The sequence below is a fragment of the Miniopterus schreibersii genome, assembly GCF_964146895.1.
Source record: "Miniopterus schreibersii genome assembly, chromosome: 5".
Lineage (NCBI taxonomy): Eukaryota > Metazoa > Chordata > Mammalia > Chiroptera > Miniopteridae > Miniopterus > Miniopterus schreibersii.
Genome location: NC_138106.1, coordinates 25128108 through 25152152, shown reverse-complemented (window position 1 = coordinate 25152152; position 24045 = coordinate 25128108). Strand labels below are relative to the sequence as shown.

The following is a 24045-nucleotide window of genomic DNA, read 5'->3' as shown; positions in this document are numbered from 1 at the left end:
CCCGGTGCTGAGGTGAGGCCTGCCTGGCTGCTGGGGCTGCTGCAGGACCACAGCCCGGTGAAGCCCTGAGAGGGCTTTGGGCTTCACAGGGTCATGAGAAGCCCTTGGGAGGTTCTGCCCCCAGGCTTGGGACGTGAATGTGCCATTTAGTAAAGGGAGCTAACCGTAAAAAAAAAGGTTGATTAAAAAGAAAGGCTGATTAATTATTAAATTCAGCTATAAATTGTCAAGCAGACTGGAAAGGTTGAGTTCTGGAAGGTGTGCAGCTGGGACTGAGTGAGACATGAAAGCTGGACTTAGTGGGTTAGGAGTGGGCTGGGGAGACATGCAGACAGCTCAGGGAGGCCCCGGCCTGCTCACAGGGCTGGGGGGACCCCGTGAGGCCCTCAGAACGGAACTAGTCGGCTCCCTTCTTTTCGCTTCTACTTGTTTTATGTGGGTTGTTTTCTAAGGAGATCTGTATTCTTTCTTAAGACTTATTATGAGGCAAATAGGAAAGAAGGAAGAAAGGATAATTGGAAAACTCGATGATGTCTTGATGTTAATGACCCACTCATTGTACAGAGGGGGGGCGAGTGGCTGTCCTTCACTCCACTTCCATAGGTTAGAGCCACAACCAAAAACTGCTTTTAGACGATAATAAATAGCTACGGCGTTAGGCCTACAAAACAAGACCTCAAAAGTGCTATATTGATTTCAGTTTATTTTCCTTCTCTGTCATTTCTCTTGCTATCCTACTTAAAAATCATCATCCACAATTATCAAAAGCATACATTTGTTCATTTTCATTTTTATTTGTTAAATGACAAAGTTACTTGCGGATCTTAATATTTTCAGAAGTTGAATTGCGTGACTTTCATATCGAGCCTTAGTTGTTGTTGTTGTTTTAAATAAAGTTAAAACCTTAGTTGTTGTCAGGACTGAGAGCAAAATCCCGTGGGCTGTTGCTTCTGCCAAAGGAACATTGCCCTCTCTTGGCTTAAGGAGTTAACACACTTGGCAGAGCTTTCTGCCTCATTCTGGAATGTCGCTTTCTAATTCTGATTTGTAGCAGTTTACCCCAAAATGTCCTGGATATGTGTTTTGCCTATAAATGGATGTATATGGCTGATTTCTCTGTGACTTTCAGATGGAATTCAAGGTTAAATTGGAAAATTGCTGTGGAAGCTGACGTGCTTTTGAACTCTTGAGGGCTTTTTAAGACGGAATGAAACCTCTTTCCATTCTCCACTGCATGGAAAATACCAAACTCCTCTGCAGTAAGCAGGAGATGAGCACTGTGGGTTTTCCTCTTTTCCTCGTGAGTTCCTGTGATTCAGACCCCATCCCTGTCACAGTGTTATTCTACAATAGAGGCTTTGGGTGCCGAGATGGAACTATTTTATTTTTATACCTATTTTTCCTTAAACTTGTTTAGGCCGTGAGAATATTCATTATATACTATTTTTGTTGCAAAGGTTCTAGCAGCATAGTTCATCTTGACTAATGCCCTTGACTTCCAAGTATAAACAGAAAAATAGAGAAAGGTGACAAGGATTGATTAGCAACCCTCCTTGTAAGCGAAACGGTAAACCTATCTAGATAAATCACTCGCTCGAAAGCCTGGAGAATGTACTTTAAAAGAATTAAGGGTAGGGGTGTGTGTGTGTGTGTTTAATTGATAGGGAAATTTTCTAGAAGAGCTACAAGGACACAAAAACTCTATCTGGTCTGTTTTAACTGTCCTTCAATTTTTATTTTTAAAAATTGGCTTGTGGGTTTTACTAAGCTACTGGAATGATTATTTGCTTTCTCTTTTTTTAAGTGGAACTAAGAAACATTAAAGCAAACTGAAATCAAGATCTGCTGCCTTTTTGAATATATATGTATACATACATATATTCTTTGTTATCATTAGACTTTAATTTTAGGGTTGAAAGGACTCACCCGATTTCCCCTCTGGCTCTTTTAAGCCATCACAGCAGATAAGTGATAACATATTTTAGTATTTACTGACATTTACTCCGTGCCAGGCAGTGTTCTAAGCACTTGACATATATTAACTCATTTAACCCTGACATTCCACCGAAAGAGACAGGTACTGCTATTATCGCCACACACCCTATAAAGAAACTGAAGTGCAAAGAAGCTCAGCAGCTTGCCCCTGGAGGAGCGGATCTGGGATCTGAACTCAGACGCCAGAGAATGTGCTCTCAGCGGCTCCATTACGGCCTCCCTCTTTCCCTCTCCCCTTCTTTCTAGTATTTCCAACCCCAGTGATTAATTTTCACTCTCACCGGCCTTTACCTAGTGTTGGGTTCCTCAGCTCCCGATTTGGGGCTCCCTTTGGGGCTGGTTTTTTTCCTCTGGCCGGGTGAAGAACCGCGCTTCCCCTTCCCGCCAGGCCCTGCTGCTCCCGCACCCTCTTGCCTGGGCATTGTCTCCACCTCTCAAACCAGTTTTGCGCGTATTACATCAGGACTAGCAGCCGGTGCTAAAAGAATGGCTTGACCGTCCTGTGTAAGGTCATAGTAGTAGTACAGTTCCCCCGTGGTTTCCACACAGTGTCCCCTGTTCCCGTCCATCACATCCTTTTGTCTCCTACTTTTGCGGGATCGCATCCTCTTTCTGTGGTGCCATTTTTTGGGTGTGTATGAATATGTCTCAGATGTCCCGGGGCCTTTGCATTTGGACGGTAATCCACAAGCATGTTCACCTCTCTGTGGACATCATAGAGCATCTCTTCGGGTGGTTTGTGACAGTTTATAACTATGTATCCTGGGATCTCCTGGCTCTTGAGACACAGATCTATTAATATGTTGAATGTGTAAATTCCCATTTTGTGTAAAGCCGTCAGAGACGGTTATGTGATTCAGGATGACAAATGGGTACTGTGGACCAGCTGTTGGCATGTTATGCAGGGAAGATAGAAAGAAAGAATGGAGCCGGGCCGGCGTGGCTCAGCAGTGGAGCATCAGCCTGTGATCCACCAGATGGCAGTGCGATGCCCTCAGGGCACAGGCCCGGGTGGGCTCGATCCCCCAGCAGGGGGCGTGCAGGAGGCAGCCGATCAATGGCTTTCTCTCATCACTGATGTTTCTGTCTCTCTCCCCCTCTTCCTTCCTCTCTCTGAAATCAATAAAAATATATTTAAGAAAAAGAAAGAAAAGGAAAGACAGACTGGAGCACTGTCTCCCACCGCCCCACACTCAGGGCCCTCAGGCCACCCCCCACTCCCCTACTTGGGATCATCTACTGGGTGCTCCCCTCCTACTGAAGTTGAAATCGCACCATGAGTTTTCTGCTTCCCAAGCCAAAGATAATCATGACCTGATTACCGGGTCCCATACAGCATGGAGTTTGCAACAGGGAGTTTACGGTGATCGCTGCTGTGTATTATTAAGAATCTCACAGGATTGAAATTCATATCTGCATCTTCTCCCCGCTATCCTCACACTTCCACAGTAATAATTACTGAGTGTGAGGTGGCTGGGGATGGGTGGTGAGCAGTCCCCTCGTATACATGTTCTTGACTGTACCGTAGGTTTGTTTTGTTTTGTTTGTTAATTACGGATGTTTCTAGGCTGGAATCATTAAGCCCTAATGGACCTGACATCCTCGGGAGCCCCTAGACTCAGGACCCCCGGCTGCCTCTTCAGTTGCATTGGAGCAGGGTCTTGGCTGCTTTGCCTGTTTCTTTCTTTGAAAAAAGTGCACATGCTTGCTGAAACTGTCTGCAGTATGTCCAATTAGTGCACCAAGTTTCCCTTTTAACTGGCAAGTTTACATTCTTGTGATCTTCTACCCAGGCCGTGGGAGCTTTGGCCAGTGGATTGGAGTTGAGGGTGTGTTTTCCTTCCAGCTGGGGAGCTTAGGTGTTCCTATGGCACCCGTTCTTGCCTTTGTCACGTTGTGACGGTGTTGGAATTTGTGTTTCCCTCACCTAACTAAAATGCTTTAAGACTCTGAGCCTGCAGCCCAGGGCCTGGCTTCAGTGTGGGTGTAAAATAGCACTAATCTTTGTTTTCCCTGCTTCTTCCCAAACATCATACCACTCTTTGGGGCCACATTTCCTGTCCCTGGATGGAATCTAGGACAGACTTAGTTGCTTCTTGACTTCTCTGGGATTATAAATATACATATTTCTTGTGTTATAATTATGCAGTGTAATAAAAATTGCTACATCAGCAATGATATTACAATATATAAATGTATCAAAATCACACTGCTTCTACCTTAAACTTAACCAATGTTACACATCAAATTTATTCCATAAAAATAAACTTTCTGTCACTTTTATCCATAAACACAGCCTTGGGTTAGTAAGTATCTGGTCTCGCCCAGTGTAGTAACATTTTATTCATTCAGGGGTAAATCTCCTTCTCTTGCAGCTCCTTTTTGCCGTAGCTGCAAAGCCTGCAGTGGGGAAGAGAGTTCTGCCAGGCTTCTCGTCTCTCTAACACATCTGCTCCTCACCAGGCAGCATTGGCTGCTTTGGAGTAGACGGAGTAGGCAGGGCCGAGAAAGTGAGGGAGGGAGGTCACAGCGTGACATCACCCTGCCATTGCTTTCTTCTGGCCACGGCAGGCAGACGGAAGCCTGACTTGTTCTTTCCTGGGCACTTCTGTAGGTTCTCTGGAATGCCCCTCCCTCCTTCATTTCTGAACCTGTGTTTCCCGTGACGTGGGGACATACACCTGCTTTTTCATTCCAGGGGTGTGCGCTGAGGTTTTCTCACTGACGCACAGCTGCCTTAACTCAAATTCAGATGCTGGCGGTGTTTATGGGGCATCTAGATGGAAGCACCCTGTAGGGCTTAGGGAATACTCTTCAAAGGCCTAGGAGAGAGTCAGGGGTTGGAAATACAGATGTGCTGGGTGAGTGCTATGCAGATGGTGGTTGAAGTCGTGAGAGTGGACGTGGTTGCCCAGGAAGAGACATGGAACCTCACAGAGATGCTCATTTAAGAAGCAGGAGAAGGAAAAGAAGTGGGCAGAGAGGCAGCAGCCTCTTCCAGAGTGTTGGTTGTATAAAGGGGCAAACTATATAGGCGTCAGCCCAGAATTATGTCAGTTATTGCGCCTGTCTTTTAAGCCGAATGTGGAACTTATACATACATACATTTTTATTTCAGCTGTGAAAAGACCCTAAACTGTTTTCCTCCCGTCTTAAAAATTGATGTTAATTTTACTTGAGAATGTTTAATTCTTTGAAAATAAATTTTAACTCTTCTTTTTCCAGTTGTGTATGAACACAGATCAAGATTAGAAAAATCCTTGCAAAAGGAAAGACTCGAACATAAGAAAGCAAAGGAAGGTAAATAAATAAATGCAATTTGTGTTTTGTTTTATCATATTCTTCTTTGAAACATCATGTATTTGCTTTACTTTTTTTTTTTTTTTTGGTAAGAAATTGATGTTATCAACCCAAAGTCAGTTTTATAGGTAGACAGAAAGAGATGTCAAGCAATTTGCTGTGCCTTGTGCAATAAAATAATTCCTGCTCAAGACTAGATTTAGAGTCTCTCATTCAGTGTGTGCCACCTTGCGGTAGTTCATATAGTGGTTCTATATATTATTTCAGAAATAGCTTCTCATTTGAATATTATACACATGTTACTAATACGTGGAACTTTTGTCTACAAATATCCAGAAAGCAACAGTATGCATTGTCCAGAATATGACAGATTTTATATATACATAAGCATATATAAACACATTATAACATAATACAGTGATCACATTGTGTGATGACTTTTGAGTTATGCACCTGTTTTTATCTTGTGACGGCTTTTACTGGACAGCTGATTAGTTCATTTTGAAAAATTAACATTTAGCACAGGTATTATTAGGCAATGCTATGATTTTTATCAGAATTTTGGTATAAAGCACAGGCTTTATACAGCTTGTGATTTAAAGTTATCTACATTTATATCTTTCTTCATGTTCTGTGATAAATCTTGAGATTTAAGTGAGGTGTTCTGTCTGATTAACTCGGTGGGTAGAAGGAGGGAGAAGAGGAGAAGGTGGGATGTTCTACTGACCCTTGGATTAAGCCTGTGTGAGGAACAGAAGTTTAACGTCATGAAAATGTTTGGATAGGAGTTGGATTTTTCTCGTCTTCAAATGCAGAGTGATTTTCCAGGGCCATCTAGTGGATAGTGAGCTCTGAGCCTGAAAGAGGTTTTCAGTGGCTTGAATTCTCTTTCTAGGTCCTGAGTGAGTTCAGTGTGCCATCTAGTGGGTAGCAATAAATCATCTCTCTTTAGGTGTGCTGCCTGTTTTATTTCCTCCTTAATTTCAGGGCTAGTTAATTACAGACCACATTCTAAATGCACCTTTAATCAGTCGGTTATAATGTGAATATTGCTGATGCAAGATTTACAGCTTTAAGGTAAAGAGGAAAATTATATAATAGTTTTTTCAACTTTTTCTAAAGTTTCAAGAGGCAAAATAAAGCATATATAAGTCACCAAGCAGACTGTTTTAAACCTAGAACTTTTTTTTTTTTTTTTGTAAATCTGAGTAAAGTTTGCCTTTATTCTTTTAGATGTTTAAAAATTTCACAAGGAATGAACTTATACTCTGTTTCCTCCATTTTGCTTTTTTTTTTTTTTTTTTTTAGATTTTCTTGTTTATAAGTTAGAAGCACAAGAAACACTAAATAAAGGAAGGGTAAGTTTTCTTTTTTAATTTTTATTTCATAAAACCTAGAAGAGAGGAAATTGTTGTGAAATCTTTTACTCTGTTGATCATTAGTATTGTAGGGCTGAAATATATATATATTTTTGCTACCAAAAATTTTAAGAGGAAGACTTTAAAAGTTGTTCTTTTAAAACCTGCCTTTGCTTATTGCATTATTTATGACAGCAATAAATTGGGAATAGCTTAATCTTCCGCAATAAAAAGCATATTATTCATTTATTTGTTCATTTGTTTATAATCTTTCTTTTCTATAGAATATAATATTTATTTTGGTTTGCCTTTGCACAACATTACTGCTCCTTGCCCAGACACGAATTACTGTGTGATGTCTGACAGCGCTGTGGTGCTCCTGTCTATCAAAGTGCACGTCCCTCTCAGTGCCAGCCAAGAGATTACCACCTCCGAGAAGTCTTCCCTCACTCCTCTCCCATCCAGAGCTCATCCAAAACATTTGTCCAATGCATGAATGAATAAAGGATATTGGCATTAAAAAAATTTAAGTCCAAATTAACTGGAGAAAAACTAGTCTTTCTCTTACTCTAAAAAAAAAACATTAACCTTTAGTTGAATAAAATCATTGGCATTTTGGGATCTTAAACTGAGAAGAGTCAGTTCCTTGGGTAGCAGGGAGGCTATTACTTGCTTTTAAAAGCCCTGACCAAAACTGTGTGCATTCTATTGTACATTTTATAATGTAAATTCCTTATAAATTAAAGTAGTAAAGCAATAAAATAAAGCGAGAAAGAAAAAATGCAGTTCATTTTAGAAGTTGTAAAAATCTGAACTAAGAAATGATTGAGAGCGTGTCCCTGTGCTGGCCATGGGGCGGTGTGTGAGACAGAACGACACAGTGGGGAGAGAAAAGCTTCAGGAGTCTCGCACACTGGCTGGTCATGGCTCCCAGGACTGTGGGAGTGTGTGAGGCCCGCATGTGGACCCAGCGCTCCACTGGCACCCAGCGATCTACTCCTGGAACATGGATCCAGCCGCAGGTCAGGCTCAGGTTTCAGCCCTGGCTCTGCTACTGAAGGAAATGCTCGCCCTTGGTCAGTTTCTTATCCTTTCTAATTGTCACTTTGAGGTGGCGTCTCATTGGGGTAAAGTAGTGTATGTAGAATTTCTTACCCACTGAAGCTCAGGGAAGGAAAGCAGCTTTTCTCTCCCTTCCTGTTTGCCAGGCTAAGCTTGCGAGGCCCGGTCCTTGTTGGCTCAGCCCCTTTCCCTTGGGCACCGGGCGTAATGCATTATTATCTGCCTGCTGTACTGGGGCTCAGGACAAGCTCCTTTGTACATCTGGGCGTCAGTTCTTCTGAATCTGAGAGTGGAAGTCATCTCCAAGGCCCTGTCAAGCTGCTAGTTTATGACGCCGTATCTTCTTTCTTATTACTAAAATCTACTTATGGAATGTGAAAGCTTTATTTTTGCTGTTATATGAAGGCTTGGCCTCAGAGACATCCTGGTTCAAGTGTAGAACTCAGCTTACACAAGTGAAATAAATGTAATTCTTCCATTAAGAGTTTTAGTCTGTGTTTAGCAAAAGAGCCAGATTTTTAAAATTTTTGTGTTAACTATTTTCTTTTCAATTTACAGCAAGATTCCAATAGTAGATACAGTGCGTTGAATGTGCAGCATCAGATGTTGAAAGTGAGTAATTTAATGTTGTTCTTTGTGAATGACTTTTAAAGGATAAATTAAGTAACTTAAGCGATTAAGGACAGTTACAGAAAGCTGATTTCTATTGTAATATGGCATCGTAAAGTCATATTTGGTTAAAAATGATATATAAGTATAATTCCCCATCATATTTACTACCTCATTCCAAAGAACACATTTAACTTATTATACATTTTCTTATAAATCAGACTCTCTGGCCAACTAATTTTTCTTTTGTTCTTCTCTTTATTCTTTAAGGCTTTTTGTCTGTTTGTTTAATTTCTCTCAGAGGTTTTCCTTAGATATTTTCTTTATCTTAGACACACTGGAGGTGGTAAACTATTAAAATGCCTCCTTTGTGCTACTACTATTTAAAAAGTGTCTTTTTACCTACCACAGGGACACAATTTATAATTAAAGATTTTCCTTCCTTGGTTCTGGCGTAAAACTCATTATTGTGTGTCAGGAAGACAGAGAGAGAGTCATTATTTCTGTCCAGCTAGAGGGGGTGGAGGGGCTGCCACTGTGCCCTTCTGCGCGGCAGGAAGGCCACGCCCCGGCCTCCACCCCCAGCACCCCAGCTGTTGGTTGGGACTGTCTTTCCTCCCGTATCAGTAGGGCCAGTACTTTTACTGAAACCAGACTCTTCTCTATTATCAAGAAAGCAATACATGAATTACAGCAGACTCTCCTTTCACATGAAGCATTTGGAGACTAGAATTTATCGAGGTTGTCAATACTACAGCATCGCGTTATAATCAGGAGTAAGATAGAAAAGAGTAATTCAGTGAACAATCAGTTTATTACTTCCCCCAGAGGGAAGAGTCTTTTTCCCCCCCTTCTTTAAACTGGGTTAGGAAGGCTGAAAATCAAAGAAGGGGAATAAAACATGTTTTTAGAACAACAGATTGAGAGAGGAAGCGTAAAATATCCACAGAGGGTTAATTTTTCCACTAGCTTCACCTTGTTTCCACAGTAATTCGAGTGCCTGGGAATGTCCCCAGATCCCTCCCTTTTCCATCTCTCCTGCTGACATCTCACTTCTTGTTGTTTCCATTGATGTTAAACATTAAGAAGAAAATTATTTTTGGCCACGATCCCAAACTCATTATTTGAAATGTAAGGGGAATGGAGGTGAGCTCCACAAATTGAAAGCAACCTGAGGAAAACGAAACCCACTTCTTCATTCGCTCTTACTTCCTCGCAAGAGAAAGGCCGTGTTATTGAGGAATAGACTCTGGTGTAATTTAGAGAATGGGCGGTTTTGCTCAAGGCCTCCTCTTCGCAGAGTCAGCACGAGGAGCTAAAGAAGCAGCACAGCGACTTGGAAGAGGAACACCGCAGGCAAGGCGAGGACTTCAGCAGGACCTTTAATGACCATAAGCAGAGGTACCTGCAGCTGCAGCAAGAGAAAGAACAGGAACTTTCTAAGCTGAAAGGTATTTGGAAATCCGATTAGCCAGCCTATATGGAAATAAGTGCTCATATTAATGTCTCAATAGAACAATAGGCTTTTGTTTTATTTTGTCTGTTTTTTGCATGGCGGCTGGTTTATCTGTAATTCGCAGTCCTTTCCTGGCCACTTATTTCTTTGTAGCATTTCTCATTTATCTTTATCTCTTTGGCTTGTTTAGGGAAGCGGAGAATATTTAGTATTTTTCAGTGGGGCGCACCCAGCACGTTGGGCAAGACAGGTCTGTGTGCGCGTGTGTGTGTGTGTGTGTGTGCGCGCGCGTGTGCGTGCGTGTGTGTGTGTGTGTGTGTGTGTGTGTTGGGAGACATTTGGCATCTCTAACCTCAGCCCACAAACTGCCATCCATCCCCTCTCCCCAGTCATTGCGATGATCAAAACTTGGGATGGTGAAGCATTTCTAAAAATCTTCAAGGGGAAGAAACACTTCTGACCAATGGCTGATAGTAGCTTGCAATGGCTCAGGCCCCTAGAGTCTGACTGCCTGGTGAGCCTTGGCCTCTTCGGTTACTGGCTGTATGACCAGCTGTGTGAAGTTGTGTAATCGCCACTGGCTTCGTTGTCTTCACCTGTAAAACTGGGATATCCATAAACAGTATCAGCCTTGTAGGGTTCATGCAAGGGTTAAATAATTTATGTAAAGCACCGAGAACAGCTACTGGTATGTGGTAAACCTTCAATATATATCAACTGCCATCAGTATCGGCATCAGGCATTTTCTTAGTAATATGGAACAAAATGTGTTACTTTCTCAAAGTACATGTGGGTTTTAGAAAAGAGAAATGGCACATTCTACAGTTACCTATTCAGTGATTAATAAAAAGTAATATTAAATTTAAATAAACGATTTAAATAAGTTTAAAGTGTGGAGAATGCTTTAAAAAAGATACAGAGTGCTTCCGAAAGCAGTGGTGAAGTCTGAGTGAGGTCTGTCATCTAGTTAACTATACTGTTCCTGGTTTGGTGTAGAACATGACATTTTAAGATGTCATTGCCAAGAGAACTGAGTGATGGGTACCTTGGGCCTCTCTGTGTTTTTTATGCAACATTTTATCTGTAAGTATTTCAAAATAAAAACTTATAACGAACAGGCTGCTGGGAGGAGGTAAGTAGCCACTGAGGCAGTTTACAAAGGGTTAAGGCGGTCTTGATGGAGCCGGGCTGGGCACCAGCAGGTGGTACCCAGGGGCTGTAGACGTGCAGGAGCATTGGCTTGTTGCTGATGCCGCAGGTGGTGAGGGTTCGTTAAGACCACAAAACAGCGAAGCATCTATTTGACAGCCTTGGAGCAGTTGCTGTCTGCTGCTAAGGTTCCAGTGAGATGCAAGAAAAAAGGGTCCTTGCGCTTTCTGTCTGTCTGATTGTGGCAGCCAAGATTGAATAGGGGAATACAAAAAAAAAGAAGAAAGAAAAGGTAACCAAACAAAGGAAGGAAGGAAGACAGCGCCAGAAGTGCAAAGGTAGTGAAGGAAGAGAGAAGCAGAGGCCTCCCTGTGAGACAGCACTTGCCGTGCCCTGGGAGCTCTGCCTTCCTTTGGCATATTGGATACACTGTTTAGCATTTGCAAACCTGTGCTAAACTGAGTAAATGTATTAAATTATACTGATAATAAATAAGTAGATTCTTTAAGGCACGGGAAATAAAATTTCCTGGGTGCCTGACCTGTGCTTGGTATACTTTACACAGTTAACTTAATTTTAGCAGTATCCCTCAAGGGCAGGTTTTCTTATGTCTATTCTATATTTACTCCTTTCTTGGAAGCAAAATCCATGTGTAGTACAATTTTAACGAATTTTATAGAGAAGTAAGAAATAAGAACCACAGAAAAGAGGACATCTGTGTGAGTTCTGCGTACTAAGATGATTGAATCCTGTAACCTGGTCTGAACTTCCTGGCACCCAGGACAAAAGGGGAAATACAGTAAGTTATAGAAGCTCTCGTTTTCAGAAAGGGAGTGGCAGAGACAGAGACAAAGGGAGAGTAACAGTGACAGAGTGAGAGAAAACACTCTATTACCAATTAAGTTTTGGAAAAAATTTCTCAAAGAGACCTTAGCCAGCAGAGTGTGACAATGCCCTGATGACACTTACAAAAAATTACTTACAAAAGTAATGTTTACATCAGCAGTTTTGTTTATGATCCTTGATAAAGCTTGGGGTAGCAAGTTAAAGTGATAGACGCAGGTCAGCAGTGGCAAACTAAGGTGTGTGGTCCAAGTAGTTTTTGGTAGTATGTTGTGATAGGAGGAGAGAATTTAGAATGCCTAGGGAGATGAGCTGATATAAGCTTAGATAATTATTTTTTTCATTTTCATCATCACAATAGCTGACACTCAACAAATATTTACCATGTGCCAGAACCAGGTGAGACACTTAGTGCAATTGTCTTATTTAATTCTCACAACAACCTGTAAGTCAGGTGTGTGTTTAGCCCAATTTAACAAACAAAGAAATTGAGGCCGACTAAAGTTGAATAACTCACTGTAACAGCAAAGGCATGGGGTCCAACACCATTAAGTTTGTAATCTGTAAGTACTTTAAAAGCTAGCAAAGGTTGGGTATTTCAAGTGTGTTTGTTCCGATGTGTTTAAATGAAAGCCCCTTCCAGCCAGTGACACATTTACAGTCCTCTTGGATCACCAGTGGTCCTGTTTTGACCTTGAGAAAATCCATTATTACATGTAGACGAACAGACCAACCACTGGCCCCATTTCCCACCTTGTTGATCTCTGCCCCAAACCCAGTCGCGAATCAATGCCCAGGAGTTGGCAGGGACTCCTAAGGTGTGAAAATGGGCAGAAAATATGTTGAGCGCTGGTGACTTGGCACTTTCCTTCAGTGCCACGCAGGAGGATCAGGGTTTATCTGCAAAGGGGTGGCTGCCCCTGAGGGACAGTTTGCCCAGCACAGTCACGGTTGACATCTGCTGTTCCAGTATAATAATTAACAGCACCTCCTTTCACTCTCAGAAGTATCTCCTGTTGGAAGATGAATTATATGGTCACTTTGCCACCATGCAACTTTCATTGAGTGTTCACATGAGAATTGGCCTAGTGTTGCCAGATTTTACTAGACCCAGATTATTATTATTATTATTATTATTATAGTATGTCTTTTATTGATTTCAGAGAGAGGAAAGGAGAGGGAGAGAGAAACATCAGTGATGAGAGAGAGTATTGATCTGTTGCCCCCTACAGGCCCCCTACTGGGGATCGAGCCCACAACCTGGGCATGTTCCTTGACGGGGAATCGAACCCTGATCTCCTGGATCATAGGTCGATACTCAACTGCTGAGCCACGCCGGCCAGGCTAGACCCAGATTCTTGATTTTGTAAATGGAGCCAACTATTCAAATCAAATGTGGGAGATACTTATATAAGCCAACATTGCAGGGGCAAAAAAAAATGTGGCTGCCAGTTTATAACATCTAATGTTCAGATACAGGGAATGTGAGAAAATTACCAAGAAGGTAAGAACAGTGGGTCTAGTCTCTTTAAGTTGCTGAAGCTGAACCCTGAATAAGCTTGGGGAGGTTTTAGGACTTCTCTATGATGGCTTCAGTCTCCCCTTGCGACCCTGGAAGTATTTCCCTAGAGCAGAGAATTTCGATCAGTCAAGAGCTCAGTGGTAGGAGAACAAAAATGTATTTAGAATTTTCAAGAGGTAAGTGGGATTTCTCTCTGTCTCTTATTTCTTGAGTTGCCTTTATAATTGAAATACCTTTTGGGGTTAGTGGAAATTATTCATGCTCTGAGAAATAGGGTGTGTGCTTTTTGATAACTATGTTCTTAATTTGTAAAGAGACTCATGTCTTAGATCACCCTGGCCTATCACATTTTATTCCTAAGGGCTTATTAACAGAAATCTCATTTTTAACTCCTGAGTAATTGAAAATTCTTAACTTCTCCCACAGTGTATGACCTGTTTAAATGTATGTAAACTACTGACCCAGGTTGTATTGGGATGTTCAGCTGAATCCATGCCAAATGGTATAGTTTTTGTTGATTTGTAATATTATATTATTTAAGTTCAAAACATCCTAAAACAAGTTATATGAAGCTTTAGATATGAAAACATTAGAATCAAAAGTCTAAAAGTTCTAAGGCTTTATATGTGATTTTTCTTTTTCTAAAATAGAAACCGTGTACAATTTGAGAGAAGAGAATAGACAACTGCGGAAAGCTCACCAGGACATTCACACTCAGCTCCAAGATGTCAAGGTAAAATCAAACCACGCCTCTGACAGCATAGTCTCTGCCTCATTTACTTTTGAGGAGTGATTTAAAAGTCATTTTCTAATTGACCTGCTCTGCAAAACCACACTGTTAACTGGGGCTTTGCATCAACCGGAGTGTGCCCAGTACTTTCACCAGTTCTGCATCGTAAGCTAAAGAAAGATGGTCTGAAAATCCAAACATTTTCGTTGGTACCGAAATTATTCTTTTGCTAGATGGTTGCATTTTAATACGCTTTTTATTTACAAAGGTTTGATAATAATGAAAGACTCATTCCTTCGGTTTTGATTTCATTGTAAATGGTAGCACGTTCTAGAGTTTGAAATACTGCATTAATCGTAGTTGTCTCCTTACAACGCTTTTTAAACTTAACAAATGCTGCAGCAACAAAGAAATAAACAAAAAGGCAAGCAAACAATGTGTGGGTGGTCCTACCACTGTCAGCCAAAAAAGAATTTGTCTTAGAATGTGAAAACTCAACATGTAAAATTCTTTTTTGTGTAGCAACAGCATAAGAATTTACTCTCCGAGCATGAACATCTTGTAGTGACTTTGGAAGACCACAAGAGTGCACTAGCTGCTGCACAGGTTAGAAGGGTAGCAGCCTCTATCAGTTCTTTTTCAAGTCTGCTTAACATTTCTGAATTCCTTTGTGCATGTAGTCTCTTAAAAGCCAATCATCAGCGAATTCCTTAGGACAGAGCTATCCTAATCCTGAGGATCATGCATGCTTTCAAAATTCAGTCAAGAGAATATGAAATAAACCTTTGACTATTTTTTGCACTGGTTGTGTAGCACATAGGACTGTTTCTACCCTGCAGCATCCTAATACGTGTTTAAATCACAGAAATTATTCCATACATATGGCCTCTCGCCACTGTCTGACCTGTGTTGACTCTTGCATTAGGATTTATGGGACTTTATGACGCTAGCTACCTAAATAAATTATCGTCAGACTTTTTCATTCCTCCCTCGCTTGCTGCTGGCATTTCAGCCTACACACACAGTCCTTTTGGGACCAGGCTGATGTGTTGTTGGTCAAATTACAGAAAAAAAAGAAGAGGTCTCATGTCAACAGGGAAGGAAAAACTAGTTGTAAGTTCCCTTTGGTCAAAGTCCCTGGCACAAGGCAGGTCCTCAGCAGATATTTCCTGAACGAACAAATGAACAAGCACTGGTGCTGAAGAGCTTATCAAAGCAACGCCATACCAAGGGGTCCACGGCCTTCTAGCAGAAGCAAAGAATGGGGTGGCTGGCGAGGCACTCTGGCTTCTCGATCTTTAGGTCTTTACTTTTTTCTCCTGGAAGAATTCAGAGGAAAGGGCAAAGGAAAACCAACCATCTCAACTTATCAGGAGACCATGTATTATTTCTTCTCTTTATGAAATTATTAGTAGTATAATATGGTGGGCCCTGGAGCCTGCATTTTTAACCTGATCCTTCCGTGAGTCCTAATGCACACTGATGCTTGAGGACCACAGCGTTAACGCCTTCAGAGATTACACATTTAGCAGGAGGAAGCAGAAAGGCTAGAATTTAGGTTTGTGTGTTCCTCCATAATTATCTTAAAATATTTGTATTATCTCTATGTGGATGCTGGTTGTTTTTTTCTTTGACCTCCAAAGTTGGTTGGCAAATGTTTTGATAGATTTCTGGGCTAAGGGCCCCTGTTAGCCGTATGGCACGCCTTAGTACAAATGATAAAGAAGCACTCCCGTGAGACATTTACAAGCAGACTTCTTCACCTTTGTGTGAATTAGAAAAAGGGGAAGAGGCTGTGGCCTCTCCTCGGGTGGGCAGCGCTGGGCGGGCGCTTTGTCAGCCTGAGCACCGGCGAATTCCCGTCTGCAGCGCCCGCTCTGCTGTGCACCCGAGGGAGGCTCCCCGTTGGGAAGCTTGTTCAGAAAAAGACCTCTGTGTTCTTTGAGTTTCTGTAAGTGTGCGTTTGCACACACAGCATTTCTGTTTTAGGGTAACAGTGTTGGTGCACGTGATGAGCTAAGTATAAACAGTGTCTATTCATTTTCGCAGTCAAGGTCTGATTTTTTTTGCCTTTCTAGCTCCTTGTGTTAAAAATATTACACGCACACACCCCACCACATATACACACAGATATATCTAAAAGAGTATATGCTTTTTTACACCTACATTAGTGCCTTTATCACTTTAGAAGAAAGGTACATTCCGAATTGAGGAATAAAAATCCAGCCTCACTTCATGTCTAACTATTTCTTTCAAAAAACCACAGAGCACAATAGTGGAAGTGTTTTGGGGAATAAGGGACCCCATCTGAGCAAAAAGAGGGTGGCCTGAGTGATTTCACCTATATATATTCAGTTACTTATCTTAAGCTTACTCCTTTCCACTGAAAAATGTTACTCTGACCACATTGGTAAAAGATATCAGCACCTGAATTTATAATTATGTGAATTTTTAATAGATTTTTAGATGATATAAAACTGATTGCATAGATGTCTTTTAATAATGATAATGTACTAGAAAGTTATTTAGAAAAATTCTGACTTTGTTCAGTGTAGCATGGGAAACTAACATCTGTCTTTGATATTTTTTTCTCTGTTCCCTGTAACTCTAATTCTAATTTGCATGTGCTTAAAAAAGGTTATGCATGTCCAAGTAAGATTAGCTAATGCATGGAAACGATCCTCATATTTTTTCTAATTTGAATTTAGGTGTAATAAATTCCAGTGAAGCCTAATGCCCACCCATGAGTGATATCTTTTTCCCTCTTCAAATTGTGCAATTTCTATGCAGACTCAAGTTGCAGAATATAAACAACTGAAGGAGACTCTGAACAAGATTCCCAGCTTTCGAAGAGCGGAACCAACAGAGCCGCCAAGTGTTACTCAGGTGGCACATTCTCCACAAGGCGACACCACGGCAAGGGAGAATCGAGCCGGAGAGCCGCAGGAGGTAAGAGGCCAGTAGCCTGTGGTCAGATCCCTGTCAAGCTGACATCAGGCGAACTGCTCTTCCTGCAGAACAGCGGTTCTCAAATATCAGGGTTCCCAGCAGGGCTGTTCAAACGCAGATTGTTGGGCTCCAGCCCAGGGTTTCAGACTCAGCTGGTTCAGGGTGAGGCCTGAGGACTTACATGTCTGATCCAGCCGGTCTGGGGAGCACACTTTGAGAACTACTGCAGTACTTTCTGGGAAATACACGGTGGCTTTGTCTTTATTTGTGTGGACTTATTTGTTTGAAAGGAGCTGTCTTGTCCTGAGATTTTTAAGGTTTTGTGTGTTTTTTTAATCTTCACCTGTGGACATGCCTACAGAGAGAAAGGGTGCGGGTGGGGGAAAGAGAGAGAGAGAGAGATGGATGTGAGAGAGAAACATTGATACGCTGCCTTCTATAAGTGTCACAACTGGGGATTGAACCTACAACCCATATATCTGTCCTGACCGGAATCAACCTGGCGACCTTTTGGTGCACAGGACGACACTCAACCAGCTGAGCCACTCCAGCTGGTCAAGGTTTCTTTTTTGTGGTAGAGTGAGAGGCTGAATGACCATGCGTATATAATGTGACCATCAGCCCACTCAAGTATTAAAGTTGATAACGTATTTGAATTTGATGCAGTGCTTGGTCCACATGGAACATGCCAAAATCTGTATGAAAAGGCCTTTATGAAACTACCAAGGGCATGAGTGTTGGTGTCAGGGTCGACTTTTTTGTCTTCCTGTTCTTCATGAAGACTAAGCCTCGCCTAAGATTATAAACAGGACATCGAAAGTAGTGTCACGTTAATTGTGAATTCTTATAGTTCATTTTGCAATCACAGGTGTCATAAGAAAGGCCAGTATGGTGATCTTTCCTCTGACAAAGCTGTTAGAGTGTTTGAGAAGACTCGCCCCCAGTTCCCATCTTATAGGAATAATTGAGTGATGCGAGCCTTCAGTCCGCACGAGCGTTTCTTCACAGATAGGTTCTGTGTCCTCGTGGACCCTTGTTCTCTGTCTGGGTCTCAGGTTACTACTAACTTATGAAAACACGACCAGATCCCTGACGAGGGAATCGGGTTTGTTCTCTCCCCTAGTTTGATAGTCTGTGGGATTAATCTTTAAATGACTCGGAGCTTCAGTTTTCCCATCTGCGAGGTTGGAGGTAGCTGTGTTCAGCTCTGACCTTTCTCTCAGGGATAGTGCGGAGATAAATGACACGTGTCTGAGAGCACTTCGTGTTCTTTAGAGAAATAAACCCAGCGCAGCAGCATGTCACACTCGCCAGGTATGTGAGGATGTTGGTAAATGTACATCTCTAAAAGGTGTTCTCAGATGTCTGAGAGAGGACTTTTTCTCCCAGGATTATTTATATATTTATACAATTCAGTTCCTTAGTTATATTCCTGCTAACTTAAGAAGAGGCCTTCACATTTATTTCAATTATGGGGGAGCAGCCTGACCAAAGAAGTTGTTTCTTCTGGCAAAGAAAGAGGTGGGGAAAGGAGTGACAGATGCTCCAGTTGACATGAGCTCATGTCCACTTTGCCCCCCGTTCTAAGTAACGAAGATCGCGTAGAAAGCTCTGAAACTTGCAGGGAAAACGGATTTAAATAAATTAATTTTAGAAGAGGGGTACTCTTTGGACATGCTTTTTTTTGGTTCAGTTTTCTTTATTAACAGTACAAAATACAAAAGCCTCCCTCTGGTTTATGAGGAAACAGTACTTTAACACATTGAAAAGTGTTATGTTTCTGGTTTACCGGGCACTGTTTTTAGCTAACATGGATGTCCTTCTTTTTCTTACTAGCTAATAAAAACAAACCCAACTCATTCTTTATTTGATCTTATTCTTTTCAAATCATTATTTAAGACAAAATTTACGTTGAAGAAAAGCGTGTCAGTGTTTCATCCCTTGTATGAAGGTTTTCCCCCCTTCATTTTAAGGGCAGACAGGAGCTAGACTGCTTTTGAGACAAAGGCCTGCTGAGATGTGGTCACTCACAGGCTGTGCTTTTAGGTTATTTGCTGTGATCTCTCCCAGATGAAATTTGCTTGTGCAGTTTCTATTTCGTAGGTGAGGTTGCACAGCGAGAAGAGTTAAATAAATGACTGTTGCAGCCATGCGTTTTAGTCAGGACTCTATTTCTAGACTTCAGGATGTTCCCTGTGTTGTCACCCCACAGACGTGGTTATAAAGAAATTCTCTGACTCCTTTTGAAGTGGGAGAGTGTCATTTCCAGGGCTGTGCTTGGCCTAGGTGTCTCGAAACAGCGATGCGTGGCCGCAGCGTGGAGCTGTGCCTGGAAGGACAGAAGAAACAAAAGCTTACGCGCCCACCCAGAAGGAGGCAGAGCTCCAGGCTCCAGCAGGGCTGAACCGGCAGCAGGTGGACGCCAGAGACACCGAGGGGCACCAGGTGGAAGAGGAACACAGAAGGGCCCTGGAGGAGGAGGCCATGGAGCAGGTGGGGCAGGCGGAACATCTGGAGGAGGAGCACGATCCGTCCCCAGAGGAGCAGGACCGGGAGTGGAAGGAACAGCGGGGACAGAGAGAAGGCGCCAACCTTCTGGAAGGGCATGCTCGTGCCGAGGTAGGCGGGCATCCACTTCAGGGGGGCTCCCCTGAGGTTTTTCTGGCTGAGATAGGGGGCGTAGCTTTGATTTTAAATATTAAAGAGAAAAGCTTCCCCATACATGACAATCTCTGAAATAAAAATGTGAGTGACTTCACTGAATGTTACATGCACATAAGTTTTCTTTTGTAGCGTTAATTGCAGACCTACTTGCATACCTAAGAAAATTCTTTGGAGGAAAGAGAAAGAGCTGCTGGTCTATGTATGTGCCCTGTGTCCACAGTGTACAGTACAGGAGATGCCTGCTCACATCCCTTTAACAGAGCAGCATAGGTGAGCACCTGACTGGGCACCTTCCCAGAATGGGCTCAAGCCCTATGGTCCTCTTGAGGGTGAGAAAAAGTCTGATTTTCTGTGATCAAAGGTTTCTTCTCCCTGCTCATTTACTTTCAAGTATACGCTTGCTTTTGCCCACTCACCTTCAAGGTGGTTATTAAGTTGTCAGAAAGCTCATCTTATCGCTTAAGGTGAGCATGTTTAACCTCTGCTCAGGCTCCCCCTACTGTGCACTCCCCTCTCACATCAGTAAGATTTTCAAAAATGATTCATCATTTTTATAAATGGTACTTTAAAAGAACTTAAAGCAACACTGAATGCAGCTAGGCACCTTTCTTCCACTGTCTCAAAGCTGATACTCAACAACAGGCTACCTGGCCCTCGCATAGGTGCTGTCACCTTTTATTTATAACTGAAGCTGTGTTTGGCTTCGAACTCTCTAAGACTTCAAGCTGCTGGAGACATTAGGCTGAGTAGTGTGGAAGTCTCTATGGCTGGATTCTGATACTGTTGCCAACTTAGCATCGAGAAGCCTCTCCCAGCTCTGTGTCCTTCGCGGCTTTCTTCAAAAGTAATTCCTCACTGTGCCTATGGTGTCAGTTGGGGGATGGAGGGGGTGGGGGAGCTCTCAATGGGAAGCAGAGTCTAAGAATCTGCATCAGATTTTCCTTTGATCAGAAGGTACTATCTTTCACCTATTCTTTGTTTTATGGAAGAAAATTGATTCTCTGCTTTTCCACCCTAGTCTGAAATTTCACTTTTTAGTGATGTTTCACTTGCAATTGATACAGACATTGCTAGAGTTAATTAGCATCCGTAGGTCTTTAGCCTCAAGCTCACAAATTGCCCCAATTAGCGTGAGATCACCAAGTTCCCACTTCTAGCAGAGCCTTTTGAACATAAATTTAATTAAGGTTCAAATCTGGTTTCTTCTGTTTGTCTTCTTTCATTTGAGAGGGAGCACATTGAAAATTGGCCTTCAGGCCAGTAAGTCGGGAGGATCAGTTACTGAGAAGCCAAGGGCAACTCGTAGGGAGCTGGGAAATAGGAGTCCTGGCACCGGGTGACCTTGAACCTCATGTGTAGTCACCATTCACCTGACATATAGGTATTAATGTACCAACCCTGCCTCCTGAGGTTGTCATGAGAAAAAAAATGAAGGGAGAATTCGGAGGACATGACTGCTTTTGTCCAACGCCAGCTTGTTTTTCCCCAGGGGCATCCTTCAGCACAGCCTGTCACCAGGTTCCGATCCCCGTACGAGGAGCAGCTGGAACAGCAGAGACTGGCGGTGAGGCGGGCAGAGGAGGCCCAGCGGCTGCGAGAGCGCCAGGAGGCCCTGCACCAGCAGAGGCTGCAGGGACACTTGCTGAGGAAGCAGCAGCAGCAGCAGCTGCTGGCCCAGGAGATGGCCCGGCAGAGGCAGGCCCGGCAGGAGGAGGGGCGGCCCCAGCGCCTGGAGCAGCTACGGTAGCCTTCCGATGGGCACGGACGGCTCCCCCGCCGGTTTTTAGAAGCAGATTAAAAACAGCTTCGTGCATGTGTTATCTGTAAACTTGAAGGGCCCGTACTGCTTCTGTATCTGAGGCAGAAGTAAATTCCAAATATTTAATTCTAAAAATAATCAACTTTTCTTTCTTTCTGCTTAACAGTGATAGTTGAGGTCTCGGAATAATCTAGCAGGTTTTGTGCCAACTTGTATTTTATCATTTGAAAGGTAGTTCATCTTTTTTAAGGTATCCTTTGAAAGTATATCCGGAACCTTTATGAAACCTAATGGCATGAGCTTTTTAGAGAAATTTTTATGGCTTTCAATAAAAATGTTGAAAAATTAGTTTATTACTGTCTTTAAAGATAAATGACTGATGTCAAACTGTGATACTTAATTTGTGTCGCTGAGTTGGTAATGTTTGCGCCCCTTGCAGGCAGCAGGCTCATTACGATGCTGTGGATGAGGACATTGTGCAGGGGGCAGAGGACCAGGGCACCCACAAAGAAGGAGGTGGTAAGACGTCTTAGATGATGGATGTTCGAATAAAACTGCTTGGTAGTATGTTTCAGCTCGGAGTTCGTGCATCTCTGAGCACATGCAAAGGAGGCTTGTGTTCCGTCTGTCTTTCGTTGCTGTGTTTTCCTTAATCCTTCCAAACCGTGCCCATTAGTAGCCAAAACTGCCCAAGATAATGTTTCTTCTGCAACGTTTTTGAATAGAAAGGAAATAGTAGTTTAAGCTTTTGTATACGGCGTAGTTATTTCTGACGCGTTATCATAAGACTGTTCTGCTTTGGGAAACTTCTTCATTTTTCTCCTTGTTTTGGAGGCTTTTGGATCATTGCCTTAAAAGTTTTCAAAAATTAAGTCAATAGTAGCTTTCCTCTGCAGTGTGCATCTGGTATGCAATTTATCGAGTGCTGCTCTCTGTGACAATAGAACTAGAAAGTAGCTGTCTCCCTGACAACACTAACACTTAGATATGTATTCTCTCCAGAGTCTGAAGGAAGGTGATTACCCGAGCTCCCTCTGTAGCCTGCTCTGGTATTTTATAGCCCTTATAGTCAAGAAATTGTTCTCCGCATGTCCCCTGTGCAGCACTTTAAGCTTTTTGGTTCTGTTATCAGTAAGACTAGAGAATGGTTTGTTCACCTCTTTATTTAACGAATCCCTCGGTGCACTTGAAACCCGATGGTGACTTATCCTGTATCTTTATTTTCTGTGCGTTAAATACTCTCCATATACTTCACTTTTCCTCTTACTTTAAAAGTCATTTGCTCTCTTTGTATGCTCTTGTCCAAATTTTCTTTATCAAAATATTTTTTTCAAAAAGCAAGTAAATGTCTGTGCGAGTATAACGTGGATGTATCTGTGTCGTGGCCGTCGCCATCGCTGCCACACCGGAGAGCACGGGATGGGCGGCATTTGTTTTTTCGTTCCACGCATGGGGTTCTTTCTTTTACTTCCTGAAACAGCATCAGTTTCTACTTTGGTACCTTGCTATCTCCTCTGGTATTACCAAAAATTAGTTGGTAATTTTAGTAACGTCCCCAGTTGACTGGCTTTTATTGAGAGTTTTGATTGTTGATTTTTGCAAAATGGGGTGGAGGGTGAGGAATCGCAGTTTCTGTTATAAACATTTGTTTCTGGGAATTAGAACGGTGCTGCTCACCCGCACGGTCTCCTTAGACACACCGTCTGGGAAAGGGCATGATGTTATTCAGAAAAGCCGAGGCGCACGCCTTACTTTGAGTTAACCTTGCTGGAGGAGAGATTGGGTGAAATGGTCACTGGAAAAGCCTGCCGGTGGCTTTTGTTTTGTGAAGGGAAAGGGTCCTGTCTGGTTCATCTGGGCTGATGTTAGTTCCTTTGATTTGCTAGCGTATGAGAGAGACAACCAGCACCAAGATGAGGCAGAAGAAGACCCAGAGAATGGACGTGAGCCTCGAGAACAAGGGCTCCATGGAGCGGACCCGGAATCTGAGGCAGACGTAAGTGTTCTCTCTTCTGGTCATGACACTCAGAAACTCCCAAGGTGGAAAAGGAACTTGAAGGTTTGCCCGACACCAGGCCTCTGGTTCCAGATACGCCTGTGATTTCATCAGCACAGAGGGAAGGCGGCTTGCATAATTATATGATGTGTTGTTAACCGTGGAGGGTGTGTGTGTGATGAGAAGGGGTTAATGTTTGCTCTGGGAAAACATCAAAGGATTCTTTCTCTAATGACTTCTAGATTAATAAATTAAATTAAAAAAGGAAAGCAAAATTGAAAGGCATTGAAAGATGTAGTAATTTTGAAAGATTATTTTTAAAAAAAGTCAAGTGTGGGAGTTGGAGAGGGAACCAGAGAAAGGAAATTAAGTATTATTGAGCTTGGCGAGCAGTCTGCTAGTGCGTGTTATGTGTGTTATGTCACTAATTTCCCAGTAGTCAGTAAGCGTTTTCATAAATACATGGATAAGAATTTGTGGCTTGAGAAGTGAAAAAAGTTGCTCAAGTACCGTAATGCTATATTGTGTTTACCTAGAAAGGACTAAGACCCCCAGTTCAGCTGGGTGGCCTGGGGCCTTGGCCTTGCCTGTAAGTATAGGGAGCAAATGCTGAATGGGCATGTTCTTGTGCTTATGTGTAGGTGGTTTTCACA

General features: G+C 42.4%; 1 protein-coding gene across 3 annotated transcripts in view; it reads left to right on the top strand.

Annotated features, from left to right (window-relative positions):
* Positions 1-24045, top strand: part of GOLIM4 (golgi integral membrane protein 4) — a 65250-nt gene that overhangs the window by 29103 nt on the left and 12102 nt on the right. For 2 of the 3 annotated variants that reach the window (XM_081138907.1, XM_081138906.1), the window contains exons 2-12: positions 5221-5295; positions 6604-6653; positions 8274-8327; positions 9625-9775; positions 13945-14027; positions 14547-14630; positions 16815-16973; positions 19260-19592; positions 21127-21380; positions 21836-21915; positions 23283-23392. In XM_081138907.1, the coding sequence (XP_080995033.1) occupies positions 5221-5295; positions 6604-6653; positions 8274-8327; positions 9625-9775; positions 13945-14027; positions 14547-14630; positions 16815-16973; positions 19260-19592; positions 21127-21380; positions 21836-21915; positions 23283-23392 (1433 nt within the window). The remainder of the gene's footprint in view (positions 1-5220; positions 5296-6603; positions 6654-8273; positions 8328-9624; positions 9776-13944; positions 14028-14546; positions 14631-16814; positions 16974-19259; positions 19593-21126; positions 21381-21835; positions 21916-23282; positions 23393-24045) is intronic. The other variant, XM_081138908.1, reaches the window with a different exon arrangement.